This window comes from Gadus morhua, chromosome 7 (assembly GCF_902167405.1).
Source record: "Gadus morhua chromosome 7, gadMor3.0, whole genome shotgun sequence".
In the NCBI taxonomy this organism is placed as follows: Eukaryota; Metazoa; Chordata; class Actinopteri; order Gadiformes; family Gadidae; genus Gadus; species Gadus morhua.
The window spans coordinates 5,330,927-5,353,473 of NC_044054.1; the positions used below are offsets into that span (position 1 = coordinate 5,330,927).

Consider the following 22,547-nt stretch of genomic DNA (forward strand, 5'->3'; position numbering starts at 1 on the left):
AACAGCTGTTTATTTTACAGTTATATTGACAGTTTAAAGAATGCAATAGTTTATTTCACTATCGCACCCCTATTGTAATCCGCGATGTAGCATGAGCCCGAAAAAAAGTTGTCTTTCATTCTCAAGTTATGTGGAAAGCAAACAAACAGCAGTACGTGAAGCAGCACTGATTTATTCATGCTTAATTAACACTTTGAGCCAAAGTTTGACCGTCAACATCTCAAACCATCATGATATCGTCGGATGTCGAGCCGGGCCAAGGGGTAAATATTCCCATTTGTGTACTTTAACCCCGTAATGAGGCTTTTAATGTGTAGGGCGAGGGCCCTACACATTAAAAGTCCCCCTCAACATAAACAGTGGACTGGTAGCCGTCAATGGTATATATAACTCAGCTAAACTTAACTCAAGTATTTCTTATCCGTAGTATGTCCATAGTACTGCTTTTCCGGATAGTTTATCCGTAGTATCTCCTCGTACTTTCGTAGTAACCCCATAGTATACCATTGTATCGCCATAGTTTCTCCATAATATATCCATGGTTTATCCGTTGTATGTACTTGTTTATCCATATTATCACTGTAGTATTTCACCATAGTGTTTAGTTTTACATGACCTAAAAATACCGGTCAAGCAGAACCTTTTTACGCAACAAGAGATCGCGTCGAACGCTCAACCTGTATGACGTCACTATTGCGTTTCTAGGTTTGAGTTTGAGTGACGCACACTGTTGCATGGGAATGCGTTTTAAAGTGTTCAGGATACTGTCATTAACTTCCTCCATTGATTGGTGCGCACTGCGCAGGAGAAGAGCGCCCGCCCCCTCTCGCTGTCTGGTCACGTGGGGTTCGACGGTCTCCCCCATCAGCTGGTCAACAAGTCAACATGCCAGGGGTTCTGCTTCAACATCCTCTGCATCGGTGAGGACCCCCCCCCCCCCCCCCAGTTTGTGTGTGTGTGTGTGTGTGTGTGTGTGTGTGTGTGTGTGTGTGTGTGTGTGTGTGTGTGTGTGTGTGTGTGTGTGTGTGTGTGTGTGTGGTCATTATGTCATTAATTGCATATAGTTCTCCCTGTGTGTGTGTGTGTGTTTTTGTTTGTGTGTGTCGGAAAATATCTTGTATGTACATATGTGTCTATGCTCATTATGTTATTTATTAAATATAGATTCTCCTGTGTGTGTCGGAAAAGTTCTCTGTGTGTGATTGCTCATTATGTCATTCATTTGATATAGCTCCCTGTGTGTGTGTCCATGGGCATTATGTCATTTATTAAATATAGATTCTCCAGTATTTGTATGCATGTGTGTCCAAGGATATTATGTTGATAATGTGATTTAACGTCCTGTGTGTGTGTGTGTGTGTGTGTGTGTGTGTGTGTGTGTGTGTGTGTGCTGATTATGTTATTAATTTGATATTGTTATCCCAGTGTGTGTGTGTGTGTGTTTACGTATGCGTCCATTGTCATTCATTTGATATAGATCATTTTTTTGTGTTTGTCCATGGTTATTATGTAATTAATTTGATTTAGATTTTCCTATCATCTTTGTGTGTGTCCCTGGTTAATATGTCAATCATGTGATAAACATTGTTTGTGTGCGTGTCTCTCCCTGCGAGTGTGAGTTAGTGTGTGTGTGCATGCTTTTAACCTTTATCATACTTTTTCAGTGGCTCTTCCGTTTAGCAGTGTGTGTCAAACAACATTATTATTATTATTATTATTATTATTATTATTATTATTATTATTATTATTATTATTATTATCCTGTTACCTGTCCTCCAAGTGCCTTGTGGCACATAGGACCTTTACAGAACCTTTCACTTTCTCTCGGTCTACTGCTGCAGCTCATCCCGTGAGCCCCAGCCACCATCTCTCCTCTTTTTCTCCACAGTCCTTCTCCACGTTGTCTTCCTTTCCCTTCCGGTGCCACATTGCAATCACTTTCTCTAGTCTGCCTCAAGATATGGCCGATCATCTTCCATCTTCTGATCTTGACTTCCTCACTCAGGGTGCACTCACACTAGGCCATCTGGCCATGGCCGTTGGCCGTTTTCACACCTAACCATGCTCAACTGGCCCCATTGTTCTCTGGCCTGCATTCACACTAGGCCACCTGGCCGTGCCCGTTGGCTGTCGCAACTGTGGCCTGGCCACGGTAGGCTCTTGTACATACGTCATCTCGTCGTAACGCGTCATCAACAAGCGTCCACTGCATGGACCATAATAAAGTCTGCCGCCAGTCAGAGTTTTAACAACAATGGACAACACAGAGAACACAGTTCGCACTTTGACAGACACTCGACTTCTCTATGGAACCAACGTGAACCAACAGTTGAACCGCTTGACACCATGTTTACCGTTGAATGGGAAAGAAGGCTTGTCGCCTTTATTATGCCCATGGTCGTCGCATGGACTATACGTAATCCAGCTCAGGTTGCGTAGCCGTGCGTGTGCGCATGTCAGCTCATTAGCATCTGTACCGTGGAGGCCCGTACCGTAGCAGCACACCTCTCCCAAGTGGCAGTGGCAGATTTGAGCACGGTTAGGTGTGAAAACGGCCACGGCCACGGCCAGATGGCCTAGTGTGAGTGCACCCTCAGTGGCTTCATCTCTATGGGGTCAGAACAGTCTCATTAATAATGAATGCACGGAGAAGGATTCACAAATGTTTTTTGTGATTTATATCTAACAAATAAGTTTCACAAACACATTTCTTATCCACACACAAATGTGCCTTGTTTTAAATAAATGTACTATAAATCCATAAATATATTAATTAAAAAATATTTGCAAATTTCATGAAAAATGTATTTGGATATAGTTACATTTATATACAAACTGTTAAACTTCAATTAACAAGACGCTTTTCATTTGTGAACTCTTATGCATTTGTGTGTGGACTGTATTTTTATGTGGATTTTGAGACTCTCGTGACGTCGCTAGATTCACAAATGCATTTTTTTCAACAAGGAACTCTCTGTAGCCAATCAGATGCCTCCCTCGTTTTCAGCCAATCACATGAATGCAGTTCCGACCTCTGAGTCCAGCCTCCGAGCCTCCCGGTTCCCTCTGTCAAATGTCTATTGGAAATAACATGGGTTTTTTGAATGATCGTACATAACAATCTCTAGGTGGCGAAAAAATAATGCTGCGTCACGTTTAGCTACACACTTTTTCCATCTAGTTTCGATTGGGTTTTGGGATTGTCGGTGCCGTTGAGTAGTAAACTAGCCTGGTTCTACCAGACTCTCGTACTTCACTTCATTTCATTTCATTTGTACAGAGAGTCTGGACCTAATCAATTGACAAACGTTAACTCACTTGAAGGCGGGTGTCTGTTGAAGTTTAAAATGATTGGATCTGCCCAGTGCCACTCTGGATCTGCCATAACCAATCGCTAACGTTTGGTTGTGACGTATGTCATGCACCGGGAATCACGCACAGGTTGTACACAAACCAAACACCTTGCGCGTCTGCACGAAAATGTCCGTCAACGACAGCTGCAGGTTTTGTTCGTCGAATTTAATTTATCAGGGAAAAATTGCACATTGTAAATCAACTACCGACCTACAACAACAACTCAAACTGGCGTACGACTTTATCGTCATTGTTCTCAGACACGCCCTCTGCTCGCTGATTGGGGGCCGCTGTGGCGGCACCAGAAAACCAAATTACACACAGCAGGTCGAGACCTAGTACTGAAGGGAAATTCAAATTGAGCGGAAGTACTTAGGCGGGCGGAGCCAGGCTAGTAGTAAACGGCACCGACAATGTAAAAACCAAGTCACTGCAGTCATGTGATTGGCTGAAAACGAGGGAGGCGTCTGATTGGCTACAAAATCCACAGACCAGTTCACACACAAATGCAAGTTCACAAATGAAAAGCGTCTTGTAAATTCAAGTTTAACAGTTTGTATATAAATGTAACAACATCCAAATACATTTAGCTGAAAATTGCAAATATCTTTTTTATTCATATATTTATGGATTTATATAACATTTATTTAAAACAAGGTACATTTGTGTGTGGATCCGAAATGTGGTTGTGAAACTTATTTTTGTTTATTGATACATTTTACATTTATACTTACCGATATCCATTGGGGGGGGATTGAAATGTATTTCTGAGAAGAGAGAAATTTATATATAAATCACAAAATACATTTGTGAATCCTTCTCCGTGCATTCATTATTAATGAGGCTGTTCTGACCCCATACATCTCAGCTCTCTTAAGCAGGTCCTCAGTCCTGAGGACACAGAGAATTCTGCGCAGGCACTTGTTATGAATACATCAACTAATTTGTCATCCCCTTGTTCATTATTATTATCCATGATGCATCATCTCAAGAAACCAAAGTGCTCCAACAGCTCCACCTCAAACCAATAATAATTATTATAAATATAATATATATATAATAATCATAATGTTATTATGTATAATTATGATTACTATATATATTATATTACACACTATCTCTCTTTCTCTCTCTCTCCCTCCTTCTCTCCCTCCCTCCCCCCTCCGCCCAGGAGAGACGGGCATCGGTAAATCCACCCTGATGAACACGCTCTTCAACACTAACTTCGAGAGTGCCGAGTCGTCCCATTTCGAGCCCAAGGTGAAGCTCTCGGCCAAGACGTACGACCTCCAAGAAGGCAACGTGAGGCTGAAGCTCACCATCGTCAACACCGTGGGATTCGGCGACCAGATGAACAAGCAGCAAAGGTGGGTGATTGGGCTGCTCGATTACGGAAAAAATTGATATAAAACAAGAGAATCCTTTATTAGTCCCACAGTGGGGAAATTTGTAGGGCAGGATTATTTTGGTCCAGGTTGAAATCACGATTATTTAATTGATTCGTTTTGAGTTTGAAAACATGATGCATTTCTCTCCAAAAAAAACACTTTGTAACTGACAACTTTGAAATATCCCCTAAAAGAAAATACACAAAATATTCAAATCGAAAATAATGTGCAAATATGTATCCAGCCGTTCAAAGCCCTAATGGGTGACCATGACGACGGCAGCGACCGGGGGTGGTGCTTAAAGGGCCGGCGGTTTTGGGGTTGGAGTTTGAATACCGTGAAGTTGAAGGGCCGGCGCACCACCTTTTTCAGTTGGAGTTTGTGTTTGTAATTGTTAATTGTTAATTAATTGTTTTGGTAAAAGATGAACAAGCAGCAGAGGTGGTTCATGAGGCTGCTCATTATGGAAAAAAAAATCATAATCACGATTATTTTGGTCAATGTTGAAATCACGGTTATCAAACGATCATTTTTGAGTTTGAAAACGTGATGTGTTCATTCAGCATTTTTCTCCAAAAAAAACACGGAACTGACTCCTCCCTCAGTGTGTGAATGGGTGAATCTGTGCGGGAATGGGTGAATGTCTGTATATCCCATCGCTTTGGGTAAAATTGTGTGTCGTACTTAGTTGTACTACTTAGTTGTGTATCGTCGGACCCTAGCTATCTCTGTTGTGTACGGGGAATGGGTTAACCTAGTGATGGTTAGTGTTTGGCACTTGGTTCTATGAACATCCTTACTGTACCAACATTCATATATTGTTGTTTCTCTTTCTCCTGACAAATGTACTTATTGTAAGTCGCTCAGGATAAAATAATCTGCTAAACGCCCTGAATGTAAATGTAATGGGTTAATGTGTGCGTGAATGGGTGAATGTGAATGTTTGTGTGAATAGGTGATTGTGTTTAGGAATATGTGTGTTTGTGTGTGTGTGTGTGTGTTTGAATGTGTGTATGAACCGTTTACCATTCGCTTTGGATAAAATCTGCTGCTGAATGCCCTGACTGTAAAAGTAAATGTAATAGTCGCTTTGGGTAAAAGCATCTGCTAAATGAACCTAAATGTAATGTCAACTATGGGAGAATCTTTGTGATTGGGTGAATGTGTGTGTGAATGGGTGAATGTGTGTGTGAATGGGTGAATATGTGTGTGTGTTAACCGTTGTATCTCGCTTCGGGTAAAGCGTGTGCTAAATTAACCTAAATTTAAGGAAAACCCTGCGTGCATTTGTGCGTTTGTGTGCGCTCAGCTACCAGCACATCGTGGACTACATCGACACGCAGTTCGAGTCTTACCTGCAGGAGGAGCTGAAGATAAAGCGCTCGCTGCACAACTACCACGATTCCCGCATCCACGCCTGCCTGTACTTCATAGCCCCGTCCGGCCACTCCCTGAAGTCCCTGGACCTAGTCACCATGAAGAAGCTGGACAGCAAGGTCGGCCATTTGAGAGAGGGCGCACTGGACCGCAGGGTCTGACATTTTAGAAGAGAAGCTGGACCGCAAGTTTGAACGTTTTAGAGGAGAAACTGGATGGCAAAGTCTGCCATTTTTTGTGTCTGTTTGTGTGTCTGTGTGGCCCACTACAAACACTCACTCTCTCACTCACTCATGCACACACATACGCACACGCAGACACAGTCCCTCTCTCACGCACTCACTCATTCACACACAGTCACACAGTCACACACACACACACACACACACACACACACACACACACACACACACACACACACACACACACACACACACACACACACACACACACACATTTGACAGAGCTAACACACACACACATTTGACAGAGCTAACACACACACACACACACAGCTCCTATAGCACAAGCATTACGGTAGCAGCCTGTACTTGAGGAGAGGTGCATGCCGCTCTTTGAAGAACATATCTGAGGGGGTTATCATTAAGCCCAGGGTTGCGTTCTCAACTGAAACGGTTGCCTTGGTAATAACGTGTGCTGACAGAGGCAGGACCGAGCAGGATTTGACATCGCTGAGTCAGCGACAGGTATGTCAGCGCTAGGGCAGGCTGTTTGGTAGTGTGAAGGGGTGAGAGGGGTGAGAGGGGTGAGAGGTCGATCGATGATGTCACCGGTTTTGGGCTGGGATTTTTTTGTCCCTTTTTTGAGTAATTAAAATAAGACACGAGATAAAGAATAAATGTTATAAAATTAATATATATATTTAAAAAAAAATTATTCCTTTCCGATATTTCATTAAATATATATTTATTAATTTAAAATAAAATATATGTATATTATTATTATTATTATTAATAATAATAATACATTTTTAACCTTTATTCAAACATGGAAGAATTCTCCCCGTGTCTTGTGGGGAATGTCCCTCTGCAGGTGAACATCATCCCTGTCATCGCCAAGGCGGACACCATCTCCAAGAGCGAGCTGCACAAGTTCAAGCTGAAGATCATGAGTGAGCTGGTCAGCAACGGCGTCCAGATCTACCAGTTCCCCACTGACGACGAGACCGTGTCCAGCATCAACTCCGCCATGAACGTGAGTACAGGTTGTTGCTCCGAAAACGTGTCGTTTCCACCGTTTAGGCAGAAGTTGTTGTTTGTTTATGTCTGCCTGGCCATGCGGTCTCTTGTTTGTTCATAGTGAATGAATAAGACACAGTCAAATGTCCAATACTTGAATGTGTGTATGAATGTGTTTATGAATAGGTGAATATGTGTTTATGAACGGGTGAATGTGTGTATGCATGAGTGAATGGGCGTATAAAGGGGTGAACGTGTGTATGAAATGGTGAACGTGTGTGATCTGTTGTAAGTCCCCTTTCGGTATAACAAATGTAAACTAGAACTGCAAGCAGTTATGCAGGGGTCCAAGAAGTGTGCATTTCGCCGGCACAATGCGACAAGAAATGTGCATTTCGCCGGCACAACGCGAAGCAAGTATTCAAAACGTTACCGTGAACAACATGTGGATATAAAGGTTTTGACTGTGGGAGCTTCGGTGTGGGAGTTATAGCCTAAAACGCGTTTTCAGAACATTCCATTGGCCAAATAGGAGATAGACAATGTCGTCGTTTTTTGGCGCCGCCCTGTTGGCGAAATTTTCCCAAGACAATTTTCCTTTGCCAAAAACTCCCGTCCACATTAATAATTCTTGGCCATATTTTCTATATAGATTCGGGTTTGCCCCTTGATGGTTTCCCTTGAGTTTGAAGAACATTCCTTTGGCCAATTAGAAGATATACAATTTCCTCGTTTATTGCGCCCCCTAATGGCGAAATATTCCGAATTCTTTATTGAACGCCATTAAGGGTAGCACCAACATGTGTCTAAAATTTGGACTTGATCCGATGTCTAATTTTGGTATTTTCTGAATTTTTGCGTATCGACGTAAAACGTAGCTAAAAACAAATATTCAAAACGCTACCGTTTCGTAGTCGAAGGTCGGATCAAAAAGTGTTTGAGTTTTTCTTTTCGAGTTCGTCTGACGATGTCGTGTGCAAAGTTTGGTGTCGATTGGTCAAGAAATGTGGGAGGAGTAGGGAAAAAACAGTTTTGCGGTTTTCGCGATTTTGCGAAAAAAAATTCTAGACGCAAATGGGCGTGGCCTATGCCAAAAGATGCAGCAGACTCCAGTGGATATGTGCGTACAAGTTTTTGACTGTGGGAGGTTCGGTGTGGGAGTTATAGCCCCAAACGCGTATTCCTTGGTATAGCGCCACCTAGTGGCCGGCGTGTCCGGATTTTGTCGTCTGCATAGTCCGAAGAGACCTGGATCTAGTCATGCAATTGGCGTGTCGTCACCATTTACGGTTTGGGCTGTGGGCACACTTTTAGGGAGGTAAGTATAACAAGAAGTGTGCATTTCGCCGGCACAACGCGAAGCATGTGTTCAAAACAAATGGGCACGGCGTGTGCCAAAAGTTGCAGCTGACTCCAGTGAATCTGTGGATATAAAGGTTTTGACTGTGGGAGGTTCGGTGTGGGAGTTATAGCCCAAAACGCGTTTTCAGAACATTCCATTGGCAAATTAGGAGACATACAATGTCGTCGTTTTTTGGCGCCGCCTTGTGGCGAAATTTTCCAAAGACAATTTTCCTTTTCCAAATAACTCCCGCCCACATTAATAATTCTTGGCCATATTTTCTATATAGACTCGGGATTGCCCCTTGATGGTTACCCTCGGGTTTGAAGAACATTCCCCAGGCCAATTAGAAGATATACAATTTCCTCGTTTATTGCGCCCCCTTATGGCGAAATATTCCGATTATTTTATTGAACGCCAGTAGGGGTATCATCGACATGTGTCAAAAATTTGGACTTGATCCGATGTCTAATTTTGGTATTTTTTTTGATTTTTGATTTTCCACGTCTAATTTAGCTAATAAACCAATATTCAAAACGCTACCGTTTCGTTGTCAAAGGTCGCATCAAAAAAGTGTTCGAGTTTTATTTTTTTGTGTGCGTCTGACGATGTCGTGTGCAAAGTTTGGTGTTGATCGGGCGAGAAACGTGGGAGGAGTAGGGAAAAAACAGTTTTGCGGTTTTCGCGATTTTGCGAAAAAAAATTCTAGACGCAAATGGGCGTGGCCTATGCCAAAAGATGCAGCAGACTCCAGTGCATCTGTGTGTACAAGTTTTTGGACTGTGGGAGGTTCGGTGTGGGAGCTATAGCCCCAAACGCGTTTCCCCTTGGTATAGCGCCACCTAGGGACCGGCATGTCCTGATTTGGTTATCTGAGTAGCGGTGCCGGACCTGGATCTAGTCATGTAATTGGCGCGTGTGCACCATTTACGGTTTGGGCTGTGGACACACTTTCAAGGCGGGAAGAATAAAAAGAAAAATCCTTACAAAAACAATAGGGATCCAACCTGTTGGCTTGGACCCCTAAAAACTAGAACTGCAAGCAGTTATGCAGGGGTCCAAGAAGTGTGCATTTCGCCGGCACAACGCGACAAGAAATGCGCGTTTCGCCGGCACAACGCGAAGCATGTGTTCAAAACGCTACCCTGAACCTGTGGATACAAAGGATTTGACTGCGGTAGGAGTAGCGAGAAGTCAGTGTAGCGTTTTCGCGGGTACATTTTGTAGAAGATATACAATTTCCTTGTTTATGGCGCCCCCTAATGGCGAAATTTTCCGAATTTTTTATCGTACGACATTAAGGTTAGCACCAACATGTGTGTAAAACTTGGAGTCGATCCGATGTGTAATTTTGAATTTTTGGGGATTTTGGATTTTCCACGTCTAATTTAGCTAATAAACCAATATTCAAAACGCTACCGTTACGTCGTCGAAGGTCGGATCAAAAAAGTAATGCAGGAATTCTTTTCGTGTAGGTCTGAAGATGTCGTGTGCAAAGTTTTGTGTCAATTGGTCGAGAAATGTGGGAGGAGTAGCGAAAAAACAGTTTTGCGGTTTTCGCGATTTAGCGAAAAATATTCCTAGACGCAAATGGGCGTGGCCTATGCCAAAAGATGCAGCAGACTCCAGTGAATCTGTGCGTACAAGTTTTTGAATGTGGGAGATTCGGTGTGGGAGTTATAGCCCCAAACGCGTCTGTCCTTGGTATAGCGCCACCTAGTGGCCGGCGTGTCTGGATTTGGTTATCTGAGTAGCGGTGCCCGACCTGGATCTAGTGATGCAATTGCCGTGTCGGCACCATTTACGGTTTGGGCTGTGGTACCACTTCTAAGGCGTATAGTATAATAACTAGAACTGCAAGCAGTTATGCAGGGGTCCAAGAAGTGTGCATTTCGCCGGCACAACGCGACAAGAAATGTGCATTTCGCCGGCACAACGCGAAGCAAGTATTCAAAACGTTACCGTGAACAACATGTGGATATAAAGGTTTTGACTGTGGGAGCTTCGGTGTGGGAGTTACAGCCTAAAACGCGTTTTCAGAACATTCCATTGGCCAAATAGGAGATAGACAATGTCGTCGTTTTTTGGCGCCGCCTTGTGGCGAAATTTTCCCAAGACAATTTTCCTTTGCCAAATAACTCCCGCCAACATTAATAATTCTTGGCCATATTTTCTATATAGACTCGGGTTTGCCCCTTGATGTTTTCCCTTGAGTTTGAAGAACATTCCTTTGGCCAATTAGAAGATATACAATTTCCTCGTTTATAGCGCCCCCTTAGGGCGTAATTTTCCGAATTTTTATTCGAACGTCGTTAAGGGTGGCGCTAACATGTGTGTTAAATTTGGACTCGATCCGATGTGTAATTTTTGATTTTTTTGGATTTTTGATTTTCCACGTCTAATTTAGCTCATAAACCAATATTCAAAACGCTACCGTTTCGTCGTCGAAGGTCGGATCAAAAAAGTGTTCGAGCATTCTTTGCGTGTGCGTCTGAAGATTCCGTTTGCAAAGTTTGGTGTCGATTGGTCAAGAAATGTGGGAGGAGTAGGGAAAAAATAGTTTTGCGGTTTTCGCGATTTTGCGAAAAAAAATTCCAGACGCAAATGGGCGTGGCCTATGCCAAAAGATGCAGCAGACTCCAGTGAATATGTGCGTACAAGTTTTTGACTGTGGGAGGTTCGGTGTGGGAGTTATAGCCCCAAACGCGTATTCCTTGGTATAGCGCCACCTAGTGGCCGGCATGTCTGGATTTTGTCGTCTGCGTAGTCCGAAGAGATCTGGATCTAGTCATGCAATTCGCGTGTCGGCACCATTTACGGTTTGGGGTGTGGGCATAGTTTCAGGGGGGTAAGTATAACTAGAACTGCAAGCAGTTATGCAGGGGTCCAAGAAGTGTGCATTTCGCCGGCACAACGCGACAAGAAATGTGCGTTTCGCCGGCACAACGCGAAGCATGTGTTCAAAACGCTACCCTGAACCTGTGGATACAAAGGATTTGACTGTGGTAGGAGTAGCGAGAAGTCAGTGTAGCGTTTTCGAGGCAAAATTTTGTAGAAGATATACAATTTCCTCGTTTATGGCGCCCCCTAATGGCGAAATTTTCCGAAATTTTTATCGTACGACATTAAGGTTAGCACCAACATGTGTGTAAAACTTGGAGTCGATCCGATGTGTAATTTTGGATTTTTTTGGATTTTGGATTTTCCACGTCAAATTTAGCTAATAAACCAATATTCAAAACGCTACCGTTTCGTCGTCGAAGGTCGGATCAAAAAAGTAATGCAGGAATTCTTTTCGTGTAGGTCTGAAGATGCCGTGTGCAAAGTTTTGTGTCAATTGGTCGAGAAATGTGGGAGGAGTAGCGAAAAAACATTTTTGCGGTTTTCGCGATTTAGCGAAAAATATTCATTGACGCAAATGGGCGTGGCCTAAGCCAAAAGATGCAGCAGACTCCAGTGCATCTGTGGGTACAAGTTTTTGGACTCTGGAAGGTTCGGTGTGGGAGTTATAGCCCCGAACGTGTTTTCCTAGGTATAGCGCCACCTAGTGGCCGGCATGTCTGGATTTTGGCGTCTGCGTAGTCCCCATGGATCTGGATCTACTCATGCAATTGGCGTGTCGGCACCATTTACGGTTTGGGCTGCGGTACCACTTTCAAGGAGGTAAGTATAATAATAAACACTACAAAAACAATAGGGATCCAACCTGTTGGCTTGGACCCCTAATAATAAAAATCCTTACAAAAACAATAGGGATCCAACCTGTTGGCTTGGACCCCTAATAATAATCCTTACAAAAACAATAGGGATCCAACCTGTTGGCTTGGACCCCTAATCAATCCCCCCCCCCCCAGGGCATCCTCCCGTTTGCGGTGGTGGGCAGCACAGAGGAGGTGAAGATAGGGAACAAGATGGTAAAGGCGCGGCAGTACCCCTGGGGCGTGGTGCAAGGTAAGCTCCCTGAGCTGAGGGTTGAAGAGGGCTGCAATTTTTAAGGGGCTAGTCTTTGTTTAGACGCGCTTGGACACACATTCACCCATTCACTCACACATTCACCCATTCTCACACATTCACCCATTCACATATACATTCACCCATTCACATATACATTCACCCATTCACACACACACATACAATGTGTACATTTACACATGAATTCAGCAATTCATACACACATTCACCCATTCAGACATACATTCACCTATTCATACACACACTCACCTATTCATAAACACATTCACCAATTCATACACACACTCACCCATTCATACACACACAAAGCACATAACGACTATCATAACTGGCACTTTAGCAGCTAAAGGCTAGCCCCACCTTAAAATGAAGCCAGCCGTTAGCTCGGTGAGCCTGACGCTCCCCCCGGTTCCCCCCAGTGGAGAACGAGAGCCACTGCGACTTCGTGAAGCTGCGTGAGATGCTGATCGGGGTGAACATGGAGGACCTGCGGGAGCAGACGCACACGCGGCACTACGAGCTCTACCGCCGCTGCAAACTGGAGGAGATGGGCTTCAGAGACACAGACCCGGAGAGCAAGCCCGTCAGGTAGGACCCCCCCCCCTGCAGGAGACGGAACGTGTTCAAACGGCAGAAGTTCTGACGTGTGTGTGTGGGTGTGTGTGTTTGATATATATGTGTGTATATGTGTGTAGTCTCCAGGAGACGTACGAGTTCAAGCGGCAGGAGTTCCAGGGGGAGCTGCAGAAGAGGGAGGAGGAGATGAGGCAGTCGTTCGTCCAGAGGGTGAAAGAGAAGGAGATGGAGCTCAAGGAGAAGGAGAGAGAGGTACAATGGAGCCACCACTTCCTGCTGGACTCTAGACTACTTCCCAGAGTCTAGAGCAGGGATGGGCGAGTGGCGGCCCGCGGGCGCATGCGACTGACTGATGAACCGCAACTGATTCAGTCAGTCATTGTAATTATGCGGTTCACCGATAAAGGACGCTTCCTACACTGCAAAAAAGGCCACTCCTAAAATAAGCAAAAAAATATTAATGCAAGATATTTTTGCCTTGTAATAAGCAAAAGTATCTGCCAATGCTGCCAATGGAGCAAGTGAAAATTGTCTTAGTAAGATTTCTTGAAATAAGACATTATATTGAAGCCTAAAAGATGTGATGTAAAAGGCGATTCATCTTTTACAAATAACACAGCAGCTTAAAAACCTAATGACATGTCAAAAAAGCTTGTTTAACCCGAGATATGACTAAAAGGAAGCTCTAAAAGCAAGCTCCTTTTATATCACTTAAATCTTGCTCTTTAGGTGATTTTGTTTTATATTAAGTGTGATGAGATATTTTGACTAGAAATTAGAAAAATATACTTGGCAAGATTTAGAGTTTTTGCAGTGTATGCAAACAATGTCTGGGCCGAGGGCCTCGGGGCCCATCAGCGAGGAATAAAGACAGAGCGCCATGGCCATGAGCAGTGAAAACTCGATCAAGAAAACCGTACCTTTCAGTCAAGATGGGAAATCTGTTCATAGAATTCAACGGCAAACACATGTCTAGTTTCTTCAGAAACGATATCAGTCATGAAAGATTTCAACTTAAGTCGCCACTACAACTACGACATCTGCACTGAATATAATGCTAGTTGTTGCACTTTATGTTGGGCCACTGTTTTTCAGTTTTCTGCCATCATTGAATGACAACGTATGTGAGACCTTTGCACTGAAAAATACCAATCACTCATGTGGCTGTTATTGTTATTGTTGTATTTGTTGTTTAGCAAGAGTATAGACACGTTAAAAATGCATTTGAGCATGGAAAATATTAAATTAATGTATGTTTGTTCAATAAACATACAGACATACTGTATATCTACAAATATGTAGTTCTTATTAGGAATTATTTTGTAGTTTCTCTCATATCTAATTAGTTGAAGTGCTAGTGATGATGAAAAATGTTGTCCCTCTTTAACATGCCAGTTGCTAATCCCTGATCCAGACTCTAACATCCATGCACCCCTTGTGTGTTTTTCCTCCTCCCCTCCTCTCCCTCTCCCTCTCTGCCCCGGTCCTCCTCACCCCCTCTTCCCCTGTCCTCCTCACCCCCTATCTTTCTCTCCCCCTCGCCCCCTCTCTCCTCCCTCTCTTTCTCTCTCCCCCCTCAGCTCCAGGGGCGCTTTGAGCAGCTGAAGCGGCTCCACCAGGAGGAGAAGGGGAGGCTGGAGGAGCGGAGGCGCTCCCTGGAGGACCAGCTCAACGGCTTCAGCACCAAGAGGGCGGCGGCCGAGCTCCTGCTGCAGGGGGGGGGCTACGGGGGGGGCGGGGCCAACCTCAAGAAGGACAAGGACCGCAAGAAGTGAGACACACGCACACACACAATAGACACAGACAAAACCAGACACGCACGTGCCACGTACACACAACAGAGAGACACAACCAGACACACACATAGTAGCTACCTGAAGAAGGTCAAAGAAGAAGAATTGAGATTGACACACGTACACAAGCATGTACACACAGAAACACACATGCAGACAGACACACATCAGCCACCTGAAGAAGGACAAAGACCAAAAGAAGTGAGATGGACACACAACCTGACACACACATACAAACAAACTCACACAGCGGCAACCTGAAGGACAAAGACTGCAAGAAGTGAGACACACATGGATACACGTACACACGCATTTACACACGCACATACACACGCATGTACGCATGCACGTACAACAGCAGGACAAGGACCCCAAGAAGTGAGATGGACACACAACCACACACACACACACACACACACACACATGTTGACACACCCACACACACACACACAACAACCTCAGGAAGGACAAGGACTGCAAGAAGTGAGAGGAACACGCGTATACACACCCAACACAACACCCAGCACACAAACACGCACATGCATGTACGTTCACGGAACTTACAAAACGCACACACAGCAGCAAGGACTAGACCGCAAGAAGTGAGATGAACACACCACCTCACTTAGGCCCCGTTTGCACGAAGGGAAAACGCAGATATTTCCACGCGGTTTGGCCTCTCATTTACACGAAAACGCTGTTTTTATCACAGAAAACGATCATTTCTAAAAACTCCGGCTTTCTGAAAATGCCGGTTATGTGTTGTCGTGTCAACGGGGAGAAACAAGGTTTTAGGTTCTGAAGCGTCACATTATGCGCCAGGAAATGCTTAACGTCATATGAGCGCCCTATGTTTACAGTTTGTTTGTTACAGGAAGACGCTCGGGTTATTCGTTGTTGTTGATTCCGAGGATTCTGATTGGCTTGCATGGCTTTATCCTTCTCCCTACACTGCCGCCCATAGGTTTGGCATAGTTATAATGGCGCTCGACGGCGTATTTATGCGTTTTGATGTAAACGACAACTTTTTTGAAAACGATGTTGTGTGCACAATGTTATTTTTGAAAATGGAGGGGAGGAAATATTCGTTTCTATAAATACCCTGCTACGTGTAAAACTATATCTCCACCATCTTGTTGCTTTAATTGTGTTTCCTTCTTTCCCAACAGTTCCGGATTCATGTGAGGAATGCTGCGACCGAAGCGACAAAAACAATAATTCCTGGATGTTGCGACGAGCAAAATCACCTTTAAAAAAAAATCTTTAATTATTCTTTGTGTGATTTAAAGTGTGTTTAGTATATCTTGCCATAGTGTACGGCTTTATTTAAACTAATGTTTAACTGGGTTAAACGTTAAACCTGTGTCTGCAATTCACTCTATAGCCACAGGGGGGGCAAAGTATTTTGGTAGAGAGAAGTATTTTTGGGATGATGCTCATAGTTACATGTTCAAGGGTTTAAACTGTTTGGGTGTAAATGTCAGATGGCATATTTTGGTTTTATGGTTTATTTTATTTCATGAGATTGGTGTGGTTGAGGTCCGGTTAAATTATCTGGGAGGGGTGCTAGCTAGTATGTAGCCTAGTTGGCTAGGTACTTTGTAGCCCAGTTGGCAATCTAGTTTTTACCATACAACTAGTTGGTTGGCTAGTTGTACCCCACTTAGTCAAGTAAGTAAAGTTACTTAACTAGTGTGCACCCTACAGCTAGTTAGTTAGATAGTTTGCATCCTAGTCCGTTAGCTATTTTGTTCCCTACAAATAGTTAGTTAGCTAGTTTGTACCCTACAACTTTCTGGCTTATTTTGATCGATCGCAGTTAGCTAGCTCCAGACTAAGCTACATTCGCCCGTTTCCTCGGTCTAGCCAGAAGATTCCTCCGCAGACAGCCTCTAGTCCGGCTCTTCTCACCAGTTTGCGGGCCATGGACCATCTTAGTTCACCTGCTGTGGTTCTCAAAGCGCGTAGCTCTCATGGCTAGCTAAGCTGCTCAAGAACCACAACGTTTCTATGGTGCCTTCACTACATGACCAGTGTTTCTTATTGACTTGTTATTATGTATTATACTTACCCCGAGTACACAGTGGGGTGATATTCCTCTCGTTATATATAGATATTATATATTATGTATGGCTTTTTCCTCAAGCTGTGTTTATGTGTTTATTGACCACTGTCGGCTCATTTTTAACCGTGATAGGTTGAATTTGGTACAATTCGATTTTTTTTACGGAGAACAATAAAAAAAAAACATGATTTTGCAAAATCAATGGTGCCCGAGTCTAATTTTTTTTCTTTTTTAGTAATCGGTCGTCATTAAAAGAAGCGTATGGGGTAACACCCGTTTTTTACCTGTTGCCGTCAAATAAAACAAGGGGTAAACATGTCGTTTTATCTGTCGCCGGCAAATAAAACAAACACGTATCGGCGGTCATGAAAAAAACCTAAGGGGTAACTTATGGAGTTAGAATCATGCCAAAACCCCACATACACACAAAACGTGATTTACTCACGCAAAACGATTCACACACACACAACGTGTTTTACTCACGCACAACGATTCACATGTTTTGTATTTGGTTTGCAAATACAAAACATCATTCACAAACTAATGCATTTTGCTTCAGAAACAAATACAGTATGTTTTACACATACAAAGAAACATTTCTTCAATTACAAAAAAATATCCAAGTACAAACTAAAATCTTTCAAGTACAAACTAAAATCTTTCAAGCACAAAAAAAAATCCTTCAAGTACAAAACAATTCTACAAGTACGGAAATCTGAAAGTTTCGCGTGGATCACCAAGGCGGAAAATTAGTGCCAAAAGTCACGTGACAAACAAATGTCCTGTGATTCACACTACACAACAGCAGGTGGCGCTGTTGAGTCAGTTTAAGGCCGCCAGGACGATCTTTTTTCTCCCCAAAATCTTTATTTGCAACACATTCTCACTCCGAGCGTGTCGATTTTTGACGAACGGTCAGTGACTTTGGCTTCAGCCTCTGACGCAAAAGGGTACCCTTGTGCTTCTTTTTTCGACGCATGGGGTTTTCAACTTGTTAGAATGTAGGCCTAATTCCTCCACGGCAATATATGAAGCTATGAGCATTCATCCCATTGGCTAACGGAAGACCAAATGCCTGCACATTAACGGTGAAATCTGTGACATTATTCAAAACAACTACACCTAGGTGTCCTTGTTAATTACACAACATGTATGAGTTAAGGCTATGGACATCAGTTGTCCTGTTTTTTGCTTTGATTGAGAGAAACAATATTTTTTTTGATCAGTGTTGGATATCTGAGGTCGTTGCTATAGATACCACGTCCGTCCGCTTTTTTTGACCACTGACAGAGCAACACTATCGCATCAAAATTACGTTCCCAGAGAACTATTCGGCATTCTCAATTACGTTTGTCTGAAAAACGCATTTTGTCTGTGATTAAGTTTTATTGAACATATCGCAAATGCAATTTCGTTCTCAGCCTATTTTTTGCCATTTATTTACCGTGTTACAATGGCGATCGTCCTGGCGGCCTTAAACTGACTCAACAACGCCACCTGCTGTTGTGTAGTGTGAATCACAGGACATTTTTGTCACGTGACCTTCAGATCCACGCGCAACTTTCAGATTTCCGGATTTTCTTTTGTACTTGAAAGATTTTAGTTTATACTTGAAAGTTTTGTACTTGGAGGATATTTTTTTGTAATTGAAGAAATATGTTTCTTTGTTTGTCTAAAACACACTGTATTTGTTTCTGAAGGAAAATGCATTAGTTTGTGAATGATGTTTTGTATTTGCAAACCACACTGAGTGTGTGTGTGAATCGTTTTGCGTGAGTAAAACACGTTTTGTGTGTGTGTGAATCGTTGTGCGTGAGTAAAACACGTGTGTGTGTGGGATTTTGGCATGATTCTAACTCCATAGTAACTGTTATGTTGTAAGTAGTATAAAGCAAAGGAGACCAACCTACGCTCCAGTGTAAGTATATTGAGTAAGTCGAAGGTTGTAAGCGCTAATGTTGGCTCGTTCGTTCGCGAACCGGTTCGAATGAACGAGTCTTTAGGACGAACAAACCGAACTGGTTCGTTTCTCTCTTTCGTCTCGTTCACAATTCGATTCACCCGAAACTCGACTGAACGAACGAACGAGTTTCCGGGAGCAACTCCACTGAGTCTGACTGACTCAGCTGAGAACCGTGCAATGGCGTGCATTCAATGATGCGATTCACCGCAACCGCAAACTAGGCTGATTCGCGAACGACTCCACCCAGTTCAGTCGAGTTCCCGGTGAATCGATTCACCGGAAACTCGACTGAGCTGGGAGGAGTCGTTCGCAAATCGTTTGTTCGTTCAGCCTGGTTTCCGGTAGCGGTAAATCGCAACATGGAATGCATGCCATTGCATGGTTCTCAGCTGAGTCAGTCAGACTCAGTGGAGTAAGTGCTACCGGAAACTCGACTGAACGAACGAACGAACGAACGATTTGCGAACGACTCCTCTTGGCGAACTGAATCACGCAAACTGGGTCACGGAAACAAATCATTAAATTCACCAATAGTAAGCAAGCCTCACAGTACTGTTAGGTCTAGCTTCCTAGACTATTTCTACACGTTTCGTTCGACTTCTTCTCTAGTACCACAGCACACATAACAGTAGAGCGCACCTAGTGGTGTAATCAGGTAGTGGACACAACATCCCCCCACAACGTAAAACAATTACTTCTCTCTGTGAGAAACTCTGAAGTAATACGATTCTTCTTCCGTAAATCTATAACCATAGAACATTAAACCAAGTGATAGAAATGAGAAATAATATCAATGGCTAGTATCAGACCGTACTAGTTAAATGCAAAAAAATAGTTGACTGTATTTATCCACACATTTAGCAAGAACATCTAAGCTCAGAAACATAACTTAAAAGGATACGGCAAAGTCCTGGGTTCTTGCATCTCCTGTATCATAGTCTTTTAACCAGTCCGGAGGTTTACGATCTCTGGCAGGATGCATTCGTTCATGCATGGTTCTCTCAGGCATGCAGAGTTGAGATGTTCCAGCCAGCGGCTGCTCTGTAGGCATCACTGCTGCATCAGTTGGTTGAGTGTGCTGGTCTGCAGGTATCACGGCTGCATCAGGTACGCGAGTGAGGTGAGCTTTGTGAATTTGGGATGTCCTTTGGGCACATGAGTCTGCTTCTTCACTCTTTGTCACCTACTTTGAGAGCAGGCGCTCGCGCTCCCCTCTTTTTGTCACAGTATGTCTTGATCTGAGTCTGGCGGTTGGAGAACATCAGTTCAAAAGGTGAAACATTCCTCATTGAATGTGGGGTTGCCCGGTAGGTCTGCAGGAAAGCGGTCATTGTTTCTTTCCATGGTGCAGCTTGTATGATGGCAGCTTGCACACAGCTCATCAAGACTCGATTAAATCTTTCTACAGCTCCAATAAACGCTGGGTGATACACAGACACCTTGATCCATCTTATGTTGCGGTCTTTGAAGAATGTTACTACACATTCAGGGTTTCCATAATGACTGAAGATATTAGCGAGGAATCCAATCATGACCACGCTGGTAATTGATGCTGTAAAAGCCACTTCAGGCCATTTGGAACAGTAGTCAGTAAAAGCAATGGCATACCTACAGTTCCATGGGGCTGTCTCGAACGGTCCTACTATGTCCAGACCTATCTTGGTGCATGGTGCTGCAGGCAAAAGTACTGGATGTTGTGGTGCGGCGAAAGTCTTTGCCGTGCGGTCCAGGCTTTGGCATAGCGGGCAGGCTGAGATGTAAGACTGAGCAAGGGCATCCATTCCAGGGAACAAATACAACTCGCGCAGGCGTTGTTTAGTTCATACTATGCCCTGGGGGTTCTCATGTGCCAGCACAACAAATGTTTTCCGTAAAGAAATAGGCACCACTAAGCGAGACCCGCGGAACACTAAGTCCCCGTGTACACTCAGTCCATTACGCATTTTGAAGTATGGTTGCAGTTCAGTACTCAGTAGATTTTTGAAAAGCAGGCCATCTTTTTGGAATCTGTGCGCGCAGAGCAGAGAGCTCTGTGCACGATGCAGAGGCAGATTTGAACTCAGACGGTGTAATGGCAGCTTTTGCTGTGGAAAGCAATGCAACCAACTCAGGCTCAGTCTCTGGTTCGTACGCAGGATCAGTAGGCAATAGTAATCGAGACAAGCAGCCGCAGTTTGGTTCTGTGTGCCAGCATGGTACACAATGCCATAGTTGAAGCACAGCAGTCGGGCTGACCATCTTGCGATGCGCATTCCAGCTCTGTCAGCACCTTTACTAGATAAAAGAGTAGTGAGGGCCTGGTGATTGGTACGTAGAGTGAACCTGTGCCCCCACAGGTACGTTCTCCACTTCTCGACTGCCCAAATACAGCCTAAAGCCTGATTTCCACCGGGGACTTAAGCGCCGCGGAACGGCTGCGCCGCGGTCGCCACTGCTGATCGCTGCCACTCTAACCAATGAAACCATTTCCACCGGGCGCGCTGCGGAACGTCTCAGCAGCAGGAGTGGCACGCCGCGCCGCAGCGCTATCATTCTGTAGCACTTCTATTTTTGACGCGAGCCATTGCTGAACCGCGTCAATTTCAACAGAGCAGATCGAGCCGGGCAGGAAGTGAAAAAGTAAAAGTCATAGAGCATCCGGTCAATTTTCAAAATAAAACACAATACTCAGCTCATGTAGCCTATCACAACTTCATATCAACATTACTGGTGGAACCAGGTCAGCAGCCAATCAATCAAAGGGTCTTAGAGGGTCGGCAACATGGTCGACGAGAGACTGATTGTCGAAGTGGAGCAACAAAAAATAATTTATGAAAGAAATCATCCTTTTTATAAGGGCAATGTCAGAAAGGACAAAGCCTGTCATTTAATTGCATTAGATTTGGGAGTGGAAGGTGAGTACATTAGGTTTAGGATTATCGCGTGATCTCGTGATCTCGCGTGAATACGGCTGGCTCGCAAGGCAGCGCTACGCTGCCATTACGCGCCCGGTGGAAATTGACGCAGGGCAGAGTTCGCAGCCGTTCCGCGGCGCAGCCGTTCCGCAGCGCTTACGTCCCCGGTGGAAATCAGGCGTAAGTCCTCTTTCAACTGTTGCATATTTTCTTTTGGCCTGTGTCAACCCTCTTGAAGCAAATGCGACTGTGTGTTCAATGTTGTTAGGGTGTATCTGCGTGAAGACGGCGCCTATGCCATAGTCAGAGGCGTCTGTAGAAACGATGCTTGGCAGGGCAGGGTCATACAAGGCCAATGCTGAGCTGTCCACCAACAGCTGTTTCAACTCCCTGAAACACTTGTCAGCCGCATCAGTCCATTTGAAGACTGAGTCACTGCAAAGGATGGCACGCAGTGGCTCAACCACAGTTGTATAGTTGGGTATGAATTTGTTGTACCATGACAGCATGCCCAGAAATGAACACAAGGTCCCTGCATCGTGTGGTGGAGGTGCTTGTGCAATTGCTTTAACGTGTTCTGTATCCGGCTCGATGCCTTGTGCGGACACTAAGTGACCCAGAAAG

The 22,547-nt window shown here is 44.1% G+C and overlaps 1 protein-coding gene across 1 annotated transcript; it reads left to right on the forward strand.

Moving 5' to 3' along the window:
- The first annotated feature begins 101 nt into the window (after positions 1-101).
- Positions 102-17,264, forward strand: LOC115547362 (septin-8-A). Its single transcript, XM_030361542.1, has 10 exons — positions 102-263; positions 806-920; positions 4,526-4,721; positions 6,052-6,238; positions 7,173-7,334; positions 12,515-12,611; positions 13,052-13,220; positions 13,328-13,460; positions 14,789-14,979; positions 16,171-17,264. The coding sequence occupies exons 1-10, from the start codon at positions 231-233 to the stop codon at positions 16,184-16,186; spliced, it is 1,299 nt and encodes a 432-aa protein (XP_030217402.1). The 5' UTR covers positions 102-230; the 3' UTR covers positions 16,187-17,264.
- The last annotated feature ends 5,283 nt before the right edge of the window (positions 17,265-22,547 follow it).